Source organism: Diadema setosum, chromosome 7 (genome assembly GCF_964275005.1).
Source record: "Diadema setosum chromosome 7, eeDiaSeto1, whole genome shotgun sequence".
Classification (NCBI taxonomy): Eukaryota; Metazoa; Echinodermata; class Echinoidea; order Diadematoida; family Diadematidae; genus Diadema; species Diadema setosum.
This window is the reverse complement of record NC_092691.1, coordinates 29,613,919-29,630,610: the sequence shown is the minus strand read 5'-3', so window position 1 is coordinate 29,630,610 and position 16,692 is coordinate 29,613,919. Positions and strand designations below refer to the sequence as shown.

Here is a 16,692-nt window from a genome sequence, read left to right as displayed (position 1 = left end):
CACCACCAAATTTTGATAGTAGGTAGAAAAAATATTACTCTCCCAGGTGAGATAAATTTTAAAAATCTGAGGTGGGCAACCTAAATGACATGTTTGGTCCATTACAAAGAATTCTGCTCTGCAACTTTTTATGGGGTTTGAGCTGGACAGTCACATATCATGCAGGTCCCAGGAGTCAAGGCATCTTGTAGATCACACTCTCTCCGTCTGTCTCTGCAGGACGGCAGCCGTTACCTGGCGACAGATTCGCGGTACGTGAAGGTGATCGTCCTGTGGGACAACCCGACCCTGTACAAGGAGGATGGGGTGCCCATGTACATCCACTGGACCCCCAACGCCCAGGCCATCAAGAACGCCATGGATGCCCCCGACCGGCCCAGCTTTACAAACGCGTAAGTAGGCCCCACAAGTATCTTGTTTGTCTGTGTGTGTGTGTGTGTGTGTGTGTGTTTTTAAGTTTTGTTGCATCTGTACATGCACCTTGCCCCTCAGACACTGTCTAGATAACAAGTTCCAGGTTTGAGCCTTTGTTGCTTTTATGTATTTCAAAGTCACCTTACATTTGTTTGCTGTTTATGAATGAAAGCTACATACAATTTGGCTGATGCCTTTACAGATAAAACAATATGCATGTATCACATGAAGAAAGACTTCATCTTAAAATGATGACATGTATAGGTATTAGAAAGTTAGAGATAGTATTTGTTGTTGTCACAACCCTGTAATGTACAGAAATAAAGGTTTAGACCACCTAATGCTCAGTTTTCTGAAAAGAATCATGATTTGAAAAAAAAAAAATAATACAGTATCTATGCAACACAATGTGAATGAGTTAAGAATAATGGCAAATATGAAGCTTTTTCATAATCTTCATCAACATTTGTTCCATTCCTGCTGTATCCCACCCAGGTTCATGCTGCAGATCGTGAAACTAATCCGGTACAACAACGTCTTCATCCCCATCACCATGCTCCTGGATGAGTTCCAGAGGCAGAACATCCCGATCGGCAGCCACCGCAGCATCTACCGGGAGCTGCTCTTCCTCTCCTTCATCGCCCTTGGCAGGGAGAATGTGGACCATGGTAAGAGATGGAGACAGCATGGCTGTAGGCGGTACAGCTCTGAGATGACATGTGTCTAACTTTATTACTGGTGTACCAAATAAGGCATTTTGTTAAAGTCTGTTTTGCTATTTAACCGTTGAAATATACTTGTAAATTGGCATAGAACTGTATGTTTCCTTTTTGTGACTTTCTATTTTTATATCTGGCTCATATTTAAATATGGAGGTAGTTGGCACAAATTAGCACAGTCCGAAACAGGATTTTGAAGATCATATCAGTGTAAATGGCATAAATTTGAAGTGGACGTAGAAATCAATATTCTGCACTCTCTGCAGTTGTGAGTTTCCATGGGATCTCCTCCAGCCCCTAAGATATTGAAAAACAAACAAATAAAGAGAAAATAAAAATGGCAGACATCAGTGGTGAAATCTTGTTAATAAGGTATTAAGAATCTTAATAGAAAGAGAGTGCTGAGGGGAAGTGGGTGACATTTTTGCCAAGGAGTTTGATGAGGTATGAAGCCTACAAATTTTGGGTGAAATAATGCTTGTTGATCCCACATGTGTGTCTGATACTACATGTTTTGAATGGGGGGGGGGGGGGGGAAGAATGCAATGCTACCCACAATATCTTGTGTGTGATGCACAACATATTGACCATTTCTCCCCCCCCCCCCCCCCAACTTTACCCCCGCTGCACAGATGCATTTGACCAGCAATACAGGATAGCCTACTCCAAGCTGAGGGAGGACCAGAAGGAGCTGATGCAGAAGAACGACCGGCCGCCGCCCAGAGCCGTGCAGATGTGCCGCTCCTCCTTCGGCGATCTCGGCCTGTAGGAGCTGCTGATCGAGGTTGACAAGTGACGCCCAGGAGAGTGGAAGACCAGTGGCATTGCTTTCTTCCACCGCTGAAATGGAGAGGTCTCGGAGAACAAATTTTTGTTTGATTTTTGGTCTCATTTTCAGTCTTGCGCTCGCAGAATCTTCTGGATGTCATCTCCTGTGTTGCCATCTCAAAGTTGACTGATGCTACAAGTATTTATAAATTTGATTCCAGTGTGAGAAAATATTCTCTGTGAACATTCTGATAATGGGATGCCTGCCAGATTGGAGTATACTTTACAGTCCTTATTTTTCATCCACAGGTTCAAGATCACACAAACACAAGGTTTCAGTGTTTTATGGCAAGGTGAAGAAATACTGTTAATACATGAATTCTTTAACAAAGTATACCAAAGGGCTTGATTTGAGACAGCTACTGATGAAATCGGTATAACATGTTGCATTTCACTGGACAGACCGTGTGTTGCGGAGTGATCTCTTATTAACATACGTTACACGTGTGTAGAGACCAGCCTTGATTTACAGTGGCAACTGCATCATTATTCCAATGTAGAATCTGATTTTCTGACCTTGGTTTTAAGGCTTTGCCGATTATTTATAATCTATCAAGAGAGAAACAGTCCATTATCCATTCACTCTCGAAAGAGTAAAATGTGATAAGACTGACATGCAAGAACTGAATTCTGGGTGTCACTTGTGGTGATAGCAGTGCATTGGCATTGAAAAAAAAATACAGATGATGAAAAAGGTTGTAGTTCAGTCATTTGAATCTTCGTCCCATATGGGCAATAATGCAACTGGCATGGATCTATATCTTGCTTGCAAGTTTTATTTTAACTCAAGGGATATATTAGGCTCTGTGAGTGAGTGTCCAGTGGTTAACATCAAGGCATCAAAAGTGTATGCAAATTTTGATGCACATCAATTGTTCAGATGATTGACAGGTACTGTGCTCCTCTAGAGGAAAAATATGGTGTCTGAACCTCAAACTAAGAACAGGAACACACATCCCAGCACAAAATCGTTCAGAATGAGCTCAGCAAAAAGTGAGATTCTACTTTCGGCAGCCTGTCATATTTTTGATACTTTATTGTAGCTCGTACAGAAGTACAAGTTCATGATTTGTGACTGTAATTTAATAATCTGTATCACCTCCACCCAGAAGTGTTTAAAGGCATGTCACTCGTGTTATGGCACTATGTGTAGCGTTGGCGCGACTTTGTAGCACTTGATTGTCAGGCGAAACAAAAATAATGAATATCACAGACATCTATTGCCATCTGGTGTGACATTCAAAGAAAAGAAATGTCAAGGAAGGTCTGGAGGTGACAATATCATGGAGACCTTCACCAGCTCTGATATCGTCACTTAGATTGCGAACAAAGCTAAACCTTTCTTACCAGACCTTGAAGTCTTAAACAGGGGGCTTGTGAGTGGTCTACCAGCTCAACAAGAGGAATCTGTGAGGGGAGAGCCGTGTTAAGTGACTGGGCCCAGAGGGGACCACCCAGGCCTAGGATGGGAGAAGCATCAGGGCGTGAACCAGGGTCACCAGATGGAATAAAAGGGGGATGGGCGTGGCGTCGAGTGGTTTTCAGCTGTGCAAGGATTCTTTTCATGCAATTGATTTCTTGAGAGTTTACCTGGAATCCTGTGTGGCTATGATAAGAATGCGGTGAAGAGAACATGTTTTCTGCAAAAGAATTCTCGTCAACCTTTGATATGTACACTTGCATGCATTGGTATGAGCTAATTTTTTGGGAGAGCCGTGCTTGTCAATTTGTATGTGTTTTGACAATGTATTTTGAGTGGACGTTTTTGACAAATCTACAGGGATATTTATTGATGAGATTGCCCAGCTCCCGAGGGCAATATGAATTTTACACTCTGTAAGAAAGACACTGCCAACTGTTTGTTTTTGCGATGGAACTAGACATTTTATCATACAGGTAACAGATGGTTTCATTGTACATGTCATTTGCATTGTTGTCATTTTGAGAGATATGTTATTATGAGTGTTTTATGACGGGAATGTACTCATCTGCATACAGTGACATGGTTTGACCCCTTGTAATATGAGATTGAGGTTTCTCTTCTATAGGGAAATTAAATGACTTCAGATAAAAGAGAAAGATGTATCAGAGCTGGAGTGCGCAGAGTAGAAGTGATTGTAAAGATGAGGGGGTTATATTCCTTGTGTAGTAGTGATGACACAAGAGGTGATGTGTAGCAGGGCAAGAAGATGATTTCTTCTTGGTTATCGTTTATAATTTGTTGACATGGTTTTCCCCAAAAGTGTAAAGTACCACCAGCTGTGCCGCAAAACAAAATGCTCCCCCGATCAGTTGAGAGCTAACAGATGTGTGTGCGGTTCTTTCGGTGTGAAATTACAGCAAAACCCTCCCAAGTGTCAACCATCCAGATAAACATGTGCAGAATCCCAGAACAAATAATGGCTGCTAATAAAACAGCAAAACAGAACAAAACAAGAACTCCCAAAAATCAGTAAGTGGAACAGTAGTGTCTGTAGCACATTTTGCCAAGCGGTTGGTTTGTGAGGAAATGGTGACTTGTGCAAGCCTTTACTTCAGGACTGGACAAGTTTTAGTTGCTTGGATAAGTGGATATTGATCTGGCCCCTTTTGCCTAACGTGTGGCCATTTTTTTGTTCCATCGATTCAGTTGAGGATGTTTTCGATGACAAATATCGGCAGAGTTTGCACATGTGTTTTACACCAGAAGAACATGTGGATGATTACACATATAACCTGCTGTGTATTGTCCAGTGGAAATTGAGACAAAACATTTCATTGTTTTTTTTTTTTCACTATGTCATGTTGTTGTTCTTGTAATGGTACTACCACAGTAAATATTGGCTTACCATAAACATCAGTGCAATGTATAGCAAAAAAAAAGACAAAAAAAGACAACAAAAAAACTATTCTGTACATATCCTCTATCATTTTGTACCTTCTTAATTTTCTTTTCAATGCGTTTTCTTAATTTCCTATGTATAGAAGAAGAAGGTTTGGAGTCGGGTTGCTATATATTGCTTGTGCAAATAATTATATTACAATTACAAAACCAATGCGGCATACACGGTAGATAGAGCTTTGGGAATTTATTTTTTTTTTGTACACGTGCGAGGGTGATGATTTTTTTTTTTTAGTCAATGAGATGCTTCTAGCGCAAAAGGTGATTCCTTTCATTCGACATTTGTATTTGTAGTCCTATCCCTGCTGTCTGCCTTCATGAACACATGCTCAGCTCTTGTGTGTACTTAGTCTACATATGGTGTACTCGCCATAGAGTAAAATGCTTGCAAGGAAGACATCTAACAGTTGAATCTTGCCCTCTAGAAAATCAACGTCTTTGAGTTTACCGGCAGTAGGCCGGACACGAAGACAAGAATGACCTTTTCTCTATGTGCAATCGGTGGTACGGCGTGTGATATGCAACGTGACGAGTTTATCCCAAATGGATGTGTTTCACAAGAAAAGAGGGAATGTTCATGTGAATTAATGAAATTTGGAGTTCATACATGTTGATACTCTCCTCCATTCACAGCAGTGACGTTGACTTGAAGCGTTAGGTCATTTATATGATTATATAAGTGAGTGGGGTTTTTTTTATATTAATAATTAGCTTGTGTAATAAGGCGAGTCTCTTCTCTCTTCTTTTCATTTTTGTCTCACTTTGAACTTTGCTATGTCTCTCTCTGCCAAATTTCTTTGACTAGTCCAATGAAACAGGGCTGGAACTTTACAGAATGCAGTTTAATAAAAAAAGAGAAAATATTTGGCAGGAGGGAATGTTGGTTTTTTTTCACTTATGAAAGAGCTTGAAATCTCTCATTTCATTTTGCATGTCACCTGCAATTATCATATCAGCAATCTGGAGGACAGTATTGGCTTGGGAACATGCAGAACTTTGACATCTTTGCTTAAAAAAAACCCAAAGTGATAATTGTGCAATTTTGTTAGCTCTGCAGTGAGCACACAAAACAGAGAGAAAATTTGAGCGCTGTAGACCAGAAGGAGACTAGACATATATAAAAGAAAGCAACAACAACTTGGAGGGATCTGTTGAAGATTATGAGGAGGTGAATCACTATATGATATCTACAGGGTACAATCACATTGCAACTGGCTGTGAAGTTGTTATGACAGCGCAAGACCTGAGCATAAGCTTTATCCTGTAAAATATCCTACCTAGTTGACCTCGCTAGAAAATACTAATAACAATATTATGCTGCTCTATCCATTTGTTGTTGGTTTTTTTAGATACAATGCAAATACATAGCTTCATTTGTGGATCAAGCTCTCTATATGACAACACTGGTTCCACTGTTTAAAGAGAGCAGCAAAAATGTACAGCATGAAACGTCACAAAACATGGAGGATGATTGAAGATGACACATCATTTGGGGATCCATTGGTGTAAATGTCCGAAGCCAATGCAATCTACCACCAACAGCGGGGGATTAACTTCATTTTCTCTTTGATACTACCATCTCCATTAATGAGCTTACTGTTGACATTATTGGGGGCATGTTTAGATGGCTTTTTGGCTTATTGCAGTGCATACGATATGTGTGTATTTTTCTTGTGCAAGCAAGCAAATTACCTTAAACGTACATTTTTTGTTTCCAGTGTCTGATTAGTTTGTTGCCATGGTGTAGCATTATCACTCAAATTCAGCACCCCCTCCACTCAGGGAAATGATAAAGAAACAAAAATAGTTTTCCATGGACTTCTGTTCAATGGATGGACATTGAAGAAGCTTTGCATTTTGAAGGTCCATCATCCATTTTCCTGAAACATTTTGTCTGCGCATGTAGATATCGGTGTATGACTTTTGAGCATACATCCCCTCTCATTGATTCTAAGAGGACAGAAGAAGTTATTCATCCAAACTTTTCTTGTGCTTTCCCCCTCCATCCATCTCTATATTAACTGGAAAATGTGGAAGAAAAAGTGGGACAGCCTCGTAGATGGTCAGTATGTTAAAAGTTTGCCATTTCTCATTTGCTTGTAAAATTGAACATGATGTTGTCAAGAGTAGGATCATATAGAGCAGTGACCAAAGTAGGCCTGAAATCAAGAGGAATGACAGAACAAACATTTGTTCTGGTATACTACCACTCTCCCTCCCTCACACGAAACGGGGAAAAAAAATATCCAAACTTTTTTTTTTATTTTTTTATTGGGGGGGGGGGGGGATCTGCCTTCAAGAGTTTGATTTATGTGATTTACTGGTAATCAGTTGGTATGGAGTGTAGGTGTAATGTGAAAATCGACAAATACATTGTGAGAACAGATGGGGCCCTTGAGTTGTTATCCTTCTTTTACATAGTTTAATCCAAGCACGCATACACACACTTATCTTGTCAGAGAAAGACAAATATGCATAAGATGACTTAGTATCTATGTGGGTATTCTCCCCCCCCCCCCCCCATCCCACCCCCAACCAAAAGGATTTTATGTGTAGATTATTTTAGAGAAATCCCGGTAACCGGCAACTTAGATAATGTGTGAAAGTCAGTGGAAGTCAAAAAGTTAAAAACTCGCAGCATGAAACAACTTGTGTGACGGTCTCGTTTGGTTTGAGAATATGACATAACATTGAATCCCGTTGTTAATATGTAAAATAATTATCTCGCTTGTGAAATTTTTGTGATTTATCTGTATATTAGGAGAAACCTGGAGACAAATATGAATGAAAAGTGGTTGCAATCTTATTGAAGCGAGGTTTTGCGAATACATTTGTATTTGCTTGAATTTCCAGTTTGCTAACTCGAGTGTATATTTTGTAGGGTCTCTTATGTTCTGTACAGGCTCACTGCTAAATGTAACCCAAATTATGTGAAACAATCTTCTTTTTCGTTCTCATTTCTTTCTCACTTGGGTCAGAAGCATCTCCAGCTGGTATGAATGTGCAAATTATGCTCTAATTAATTCTTATATCTTTGTTTTGCCATTGATTTTTGTGATGTCAGTGTCAATGTCTTGTATATTAAACAACAATATCCCATACTCCTGTGTTTACAGTCTATTCTTGGTAGCCTCATTGCAGTGTCCTTAAGCCAAATCTCTGGGAATACTGCTATTAGATACATCAAGACATGAATATTGGAACCTCGATGTAGTAATAGTAAAGATGATGATCGATGATGATCGATGATGATGATGATGATGATGATGATGATGATGATGATGATGATGATGATGATTGCATTTGTATACTGGTATTTCTAAGCGCATCAGATATACCATTCAATATACCTGATATAACAGGATACACGATATGCATGTGAATAGAGGAAATTTCAGTGGTGCTAACCACTGTACCGGTATTCTCAGAGACGGCTTAAAAGGGAGGTTTTCCCAAAACATGCAAGTCTCGATTCTGTGAGTGCAGAAATGATGGTAGAACACATCTTTGAGGTTTGAGGAAATTCAGACAATCGGTTTGGAAAGTTATCAATGCCTAGGTGAAATCTATGTGCTGTCATCACGGGATAAAAAGGGTACAGTACAACCAATCATGAGACAGTACCTATTATGCAAAGAAAATATAACTACAATGTAGAAATGCACAAATTTTCTCATGTTCCTAATAAAAAGTACACATATTCTTCACTCGTTAATACTACAATATTCCCGCAAAGGAGGCAAGTCAAGTGCTTTTTTATTACTAGAAGAATAGAATATGTGGAATTTCTCTATATTTTCTGTTTATTAACTCCTAATGTTGCATTCTAATATTTCTGCATTCAGTGAATCATCCTCCCATATATATGTTGTTGATTTCCCTTTAAACTGTCATGTTAATTGAGATCATAGTGTGATGATGATGATGATGATGGTGATAATGATGATGACCATAATGATGATTATGAAGACAATGACAATGAGAGATGATGATACTGATTACTGATAACATGACAGTAATGATAATGGTAAATTTTAAATATATCATAACGTCTACCAATGTAATAAAATGTAATAAAAAAAGAAAAATGACAAATTACACAACACACACACACACACACACACACACACACACACATCCCACACATACACTCTTCAAGCCAAGACCCACTTAAATGTTGGTATAAAAAAAAATCAAACACAATGTATAACAATCAAAATGAACCTTGACTGAAAAAATAATTTCCTTAGACTTTATTCTCCACTACACTGACATAATTGAGACAATAGACATGTTATACCAAGCAAAATGACCTCCTGCTATTGTTTGCACTGAACAGGTCTTTTCTTACACATCTCTCAAGAAAATTGTAAATTTTGATGGTAAATTACCGGCAGTTCATATCCTGATCTGAAAGGTAGGGAATACCTTTTACAGACCTCCCAAAATGCAGCAAAACATTAAATATGAACCTCAGGGGACTTGTTTAGGCCACTACTGAGAAATGTGGAAGTCAACAGTTATCTACAATTTGAATAATGCACAAAACTCAACTGCTCAGTAGTTCTGTGTGTCAGCCACACTTAGCATTTTTGTGGCAGTCTTCTGTATTCTTTATCTATAAACACAAATCTAAAAGTATAAGAGCTGATGTAATAACATATAGAGTGTGTGGCAAGAATGTATATATATAGAAATGTTTGTAAGTTTTGATGAACTTTCTTCAAAAAATATACATGATGGACACACATGCAGTGCATGGGTCTGCAAAGGTAGCCTAGTAATGTACTGGAATTTACGGTGAGCCCCGAAAAGAATTCAATTAAAAATCTAACGGTCAATAAAAATGTACTAAATGTTACCTTCCACTTTCAATACTTTATGGGAGTTTCTAAAATGATACTCTCTTCAACATACCACTGTATTTATACAACTCTTCATTTAAGGCATGCAAATGGGATTCCCAACCTTTAACGTCTGTGGAAAAGTATTTCTGGTTGTTAACTTTCCAGTCGCAAGTTTTACAGGTGAACCTGCCTGCCGTAAATCACACAAGGGGCATTAAAATTTTCAGAAGTAAAATTGACCATGCAGGATATTCATGAAGTCATTCATGTAAAATGTAAGAAGTTTATTCATGCTGCAAGGTGCACACCAGAATGATCACAAATTATCATGAATGATCACAATAGCTCAGGTATGCTAAAAATCTTTGCTCTCTATAACACAAAATGTCTGTATCATTAATGGAGCTCACTGACATAATTATTTTGACATAGTTGCTGAGGATTAGAACAGGAAGCCAGTTATAGTGTGTGATTTTACCTCGATTGTGCAAGGGTAGTGATTTGAGTGTAATTCAATCAATACAGTTACTAGCAAAATATAACAAATAACAAGAAAGTATCAAAATAAAGGGTAAAGAGAGTGTTGATAGTATCAAAAGTATACACATGCATTCCAGTTAATTCTTTTCTTTTACCTATCTTGACAGCTGAGAACATCACAAGATTTACACAAACTCATATAGACAGCTTCCTCAGTCCCTGCCTGCTGTAAATCAGGAATTTATCATGCAAATGTGATTGCCTCAAAAAGTAGCACCTCGGGGTACTTGAACCATGGCCATGAGATCAACAAGAGTCAAAAGTTTGATATACAGACAAAGTCATAAAGTTGAGTAATCAATGCTGCATTTTTAGCATTCAAATGCACTGTTTGAATGCGAACAAAGTGAGAGTGATACAAATAGACATGATAGTATGCACTTAAAAAATACCTTGTAAGTTTTGATCTGTACTTGTGGAAATTAACTGACTTTGCAGCTGCTTAGAGTAAAGAAATATTAGAAGTCCTATAAACATTGGTATTATCGAGTATAATTACTGTACTTCTCTGTTCTGAGCCAAACTCTCCCATCATACATCATCTCAGTTCTACAGTACCTCACTTTTGAACAATGTGTTTGGTGGTTGGTGCAGCAATTCAGTTCTTACAAACATCATCACTTCTCCATCGATGCTATCACAACTCTTCCATGGGAATGACTCCAAAAAAAAGGCTCGAATATAGATAGCCCCAAACCACTTTCATCGTATCTCTCTAATCATAACTCACAGCTGCAGGTCTCTTGTGTCCTCTTGACATCCACCTGCAAATGCACTTGATGCCACATCAGCATCAGCTCCATAACAAACGCCGACCTGAAGGTAGAGCTTATTACTGGAGGAAGAGTTGATTCACTGGATCTCAGCCTCACTATCAAAATATCTCAGCACCACGCTGCTAGCTGCATTGGATCGAGGCTCAATGCTTTCCGTCTTCACAAAGTTCTGCGTTCGGCCGATCATGGCACGGAGGATCACTCCTCGAACATTCATTCTTTGAACTTCCACTCCTGCCGACACATGGGGCACTGCTGGTGGACCTGCTGTGAATTCAGCCACTTCAGAATGCAGTGCATGTGGAAGACATGAGAACACTGCCCCCACACTGTCAGAAAGAGAAAGGAACAAAGACAAAAGGTTAACAGTTTTAAGGCATCATGCCATGAATAGTAGCAAAATCATTCCATTAGACTCATCTCTAAATTTACATGTGTGCTTACGTGTGCTGAAATACTTATGTACGAAGCGAGTGTGACTCCAAAGCAAAATAAGCACAGAAAAAAAAAAAAAAATCATTGTTCACGTACATCAAAGAAATGACACAAAAAGGTATAACTTTTAAATTTTTACTGTGCTTACAGGTATTCCAATAAACCATTTCAATTTTTCTTATCAACTTCCCCTCCATTTCTTGCACTGGCTGTGGCATCTTCTAGTCATCAGAGGTAAGAGTCCATATAATAAACCAGGGTAAATGATGCACAACGCGTTACCCCGGGGTACCGTAGTACCCCGGATTACCGCGTTGTGTAGCGCCACCTCACGTCCATTCGAGAACAGTCAGAGAAAAATGCATGCACTGTGTGCGTGTACATAGTCCTTCCCATGCCACTGCATGTTATACTATGCGTACATGAAAGCTGCGATACCACTAGCGTGTGCTTTAGTGTAGTGCAGTGCAGTGGCTAGCGCGCGCTAGCTCCAGCACCAAAATAATTTCCTCTTTTTGGCACCCAGGGTACAACCTTTTTAAAAAAATAAATAATTCAACAAAATGGCTGATTTTTATTTGGTACCCCGGGATACCATTTATGTCATCAAATGATGCATGGTTACCATGTACTATGATACACTATATCCACCATGTACTAGTTGCATGCAGGTTTATGAATTATCCAAATCCATACATTTACATCCTCCAAAATTCAAATCAATCAATCAACCAATCCTCCAAGATTTTAACCAGTTGAGGATCGGCTGATTTTGCTACAATATGCATTTCTCATAGACCCCTGCCCGAGCCCGAGTATACTCAGGACTCATCCTCAAAGGGTTAATAGAAGACAAGTGCTCCGGCAATATTACAGTGTATGTGATATATAAACAATGTCTTCTGACCGCAAGATAAAAGAGATACAAAATGTCACGTGAAGACAAGTTAGGCGATATGCTTGGGGTCATCTGATACTGGCCATGATAAATTAGGGCAGAAGAACATTCATTTGCGCATATTGTGTCTGCCCACACAATAATATAAGCCACAAGTTAAGCAAAAGATTGTGTTTGAAAACAAAGCAAAAAAGGGGTAACAAAAAACTAAATTTTGACAGCTCTCTCGTACTGTACCTAATGGGCAGTCATCACCAGGCATCTTACAGTCCGGGCAGCAACCGTCAAAGGCCATGCGACAAATTCCACAGTTGTCATCGTTGGCTATCCATCGCCATGTAGCCACAGCTGTCCAGCTGAAAGTAAAATGAAGCATTCAAACTCTCATTAATTCAAATCATACAGAACGAAACAAAACAAAAAAGCGCAGAGGTATCTTAGCATCATGAACACAAGTGTTGCTCAAAAAATACAGGCATACCCTATAGACCAGTTCGTAATTCCACTTTGCGCATGAGCAGAAAAAGGTCATTTGTACCAACAGGCATTTTGGTTTATTAATTCACTGAGATAAGCATCTGTAATGTGATGATTATTCATGTGATCCTTATCTAAATACTGCTTGCCAGCACATCCACCTGACAGCAAACCTGGTATTTGGCAATATCAAAAGAAAAAGGTTGTTATTGCATTCAATATGAAACAATGAATTAGATGCCTGCTAAAGTGTCAACTGACGGACTATTCTGGTCACCGGGTCTAAACACAAGTTCATACTTTGTTTGAACACGAATTCCTTAAATTGTTATGTTGGGCAGCTTCTGCATTATACTGCTTTGAAAACGAGTGATGTGCCTAACTAACTGAGAAAAAATAAAGGTCATTTGTACCAAGGTGTACGTGAGCTAATTACGAACTGGCTTATTAAGAGGGCATTCAAGGGAGATGGAAAAAGTGGCCACTATGGAAAATGTCTTTAACGTGGCTTTTCTCCTGGAGCGAATTTTTCTGGTGGCCTTATACAGCAGATGGCCGCTACAGACAGGTGGCTGCTATGAAGCCAGGTTTGACAAATGACCGTAGTCTGGGAAGACCCTTGGAAAAATGCTTTTGAACACTAAATTCTACTTCAATTATCTGTGATCACATTTCAGCAATCCAATTTCCAATCTACCACTAGTAAGTGTGTACATGAACAAACAAACAAAAAACAAACAAACAAAAGCATATGGTGATTTTTTTTTTTAGCACCCATGGTCAGCCATGAGACTGAGTAATTTGGTTTTAACTCTTTGGGGTCGATGCCAAAGAATTCATGAGAATCAAAAGTCGACAGAATAATACTAAATCCAAGTGTGACATAATGATAATATGCACCTTTACTGCATTGACCCTAGCAAACTTGAACAGCTATTGCTTGATATCACAACTGTACGGCCTGCAAGAGTGACTTACAAATATTCAATTCATCACAGACAGATCATCATTTATTGCTTGCTCAAGATTCACCTATTTACAAGTTTTCCATACATGTATTTACAAATGCAAATTATCAATGTCTCTCTATTCAGACATACCAATCTCGGTTCTACACTTTTCTTGTTCTCTTGTCAAATTTACATTGTATATCAACTGATTTATCATTTTTCTTTTTTTTTTTAATGTGTATCTCTTTACAATATTTATGGTCCACAACAAATAAACTCATATTTTCATTTCTGTATGCATGAATTCCAGCTAGTGATGGTGACCTTAAATCTAGCACTACATTTTCCAGATTTAAAGTATCATATAAACAGAGTGTATACTTAGACAGATGGTATCCATGACTGACTAGACTTCCTTTCTTCCTCTACCTTTCTTTTTCTCATCTCTTTTTCTCTGTATACTAAGGATGGATGTGCGAGTGTGTGAGTGTGTGTATGTCTGCCAACAAATTAAGCTAAGATATGTTTTTTGTGTCAATAACAGATGACTTAAGTACACATTGTGTTATTTCAATTTGGACTAATCTTCTGTATGTATTGGTCCATATCACAAAAAGTGTTGGTTGATTGTATGTACAGTATTTTATCCTTTTTGGTTTGAGGGCTCCAGCCACAAGCACAAATTTGCTTTTTAGGAGTCCTGGCATGTATTTGTTTCTTGTTGCATATTGTATATTGTTTTATATTCTGCCAAATAAATGAAATGAATGAATGAAATAGTAGCTCTGTCTCTATAGGGGTATAATACTGTGGCACAAATACTCACCCTTCAAGAAAAAAATGATTCCATTGCGAATACATCCAGACACGAAAGTCAGCAAAGGACAACAGACCAGGGAAGGAAAGAACATGAGATCAAATCAGGTGAAAGAAAACAATACAGTACAGATTCTTCAAGAGCAAAATAGAAAAGGCTACTGTCCAATACATCAGGATTTGATTGGAGGTTTTATACAAGCATGCCAATCCTGCACATAAGAGTTGATAGCCATTATCCTAAGGGTCTATCTCACTGGAGAAGATGCTGTGGCTGTTGCAACTGATCTTTCACCACAATTTGTGCGACTCGAAAGACCCCAAAATAGCTTGTGCTCTCACCAAGAGGGCAACTCCAGGATGACATCTGAGAATTCTCTAAACATGGTCACAACTTATTCACCCTTCTCAAGTTGCAGGGATATCTCCAAGACATCTTCTCAGTTGCAGAGACGTCAGTGGCGGATCCAGAGGGGGGTGCACCGGGCACGCGCCCCCTCTTCATTTTTTGCTAGAACAAAAGAAATAATAATAAAAAAGGGGGCGCGTGCACCCTCTTTGATTTTGTACAGGCACCTCTCCTTTATGGAATTCCTTGATCCGCCCCTGGACGTCTCTACAACTTCATCGATAAGTTGACATAGGTCTCCTCAAGGTCGTGGACAAGGTAAAAACTTACACACACTTAGGTTGGGACTTAAGAGGGGATTATAAAATATCTTGCAAATCATGAAAATAAAAAAAAGTTGATCAAATCCCAGGTTGAGTTTCTAACAGGGCAGGCCCCGTCCAATAAACTTTACAAGAGCAAGCATACCGTGACTGTGACAATTCATCACATTTGCTGGCTAATTTCAGCAGAATGTGCACCCCTGGTTGCAAACTGGGTTGATTTACTGTACCAGGGCCTAGGACGTTAAATTTAAAGGCCCCGTCACACTAACGTTAGAATGAGTGCCTAACGAATAAACTTACAAAAAAAAAAAAAAATGTTAGAACTTGACTATATGTTTGCATTCACTGGCATTGCTAATAATAATAGTAATAAGTTCTTATTGCCAGAATGTTTGACATTCTTTGTATGATTAGCAACTCAGTTGGATATGCAAAGGTCAGCCAGAGATACAAATTACAATGTTTGCTGGAGCCGATTTTTGTTATTTTGAACATGTCCAATAACAATGGCAAAATGTCCAGCACATCTTCTTCTTCTTTAGTATCATACCAGTAGCTAATTAATACAAAGAACGTCAAACATGTTACGAACTATTCTAGTAGCATCAGCAAGGGAGGATGCAAGCGACAAATTCATTGCCGGGTTGGGCATTTGTTGGGCTGATTGCAGAGGGACGGAGATTTGCTATTGTGTGTGTGACATCCTCACAGGGCTGGGTTCTAGGTGGATCACTTGTAATGTTACACAGACTCCCTACATTTTACCCCCTTGGGCTTCATCTTTAGCACACCACCAGCATGACCAAACTCCAAGCTGATTAGCCCGACCAGACGCCGTAGCGACATAACAGCGACAGGGCTGTATTATAGTGTGTACGCAACCCGAACGTAACTCTAACTGTGTACAAGGAGCGCCGCGCCGCGCCGCGCCGCGCCGCGCCGCGCCGCGCCCCAGCCAGCCCGGGGTAACGTATGGTCATGGTCATGATGGTTACAGCTGAGCCGAGTCTGAATAACATGAACAAATTCTGGCCTGTGATTAGTGTGAACAATAAACACGCTTATACTCACTTTTCACTTTAACTTTCATTCTTTTAGTCTGTGAATTCCTGTTTTGGACAAGCTCCAAGGTCTGTCTGTCTACTTCCGTCCTTTTATAAATATGTTGAGTCAAATATCGCTGGCATCTCTAAACGTTACGAACAGACAGAAGCCAGCATTGAGAGCATAGTACTTAATAGTAGCGGAACAAAGCAAGGAAGGAAGAAAATTGTATGGTGTCTTCAAAGTCGCAGAAAGAAATTTTCAATTAATATTCAGTGACAGAATTAATCAAGAACATTATAACAAATTATTTTCCGCATTTTATTTTGAATATTTAATATTGGGAGTGTTTGGCTTCTATGTAGTGGATATCAAGTCACCAAATTTTTCCT

General features: G+C 39.1%; 1 protein-coding gene and 1 pseudogene across 1 annotated transcript in view; one reads left to right on the top strand and one right to left on the bottom strand.

The window, feature by feature from the left end:
* LOC140231262 (C-myc promoter-binding protein-like) overlaps positions 1 to 3,158 on the top strand; it is a 78,640-nt gene extending 75,482 nt beyond the window's left edge. The window contains exons 27-29 of the mRNA XM_072311407.1: positions 220 to 392; positions 910 to 1,082; positions 1,766 to 3,158. Of these exons, the coding sequence (XP_072167508.1) occupies positions 220 to 392; positions 910 to 1,082; positions 1,766 to 1,902 (483 nt within the window). The 3' untranslated portion in view covers positions 1,903 to 3,158. The remainder of the gene's footprint in view (positions 1 to 219; positions 393 to 909; positions 1,083 to 1,765) is intronic.
* A 5,914-nt stretch (positions 3,159 to 9,072) lies between these two features.
* LOC140230566 (uncharacterized) lies at positions 9,073 to 16,470 on the bottom strand (annotated as a pseudogene).
* Between the last annotated feature and the right edge of the window lie 222 nt (positions 16,471 to 16,692).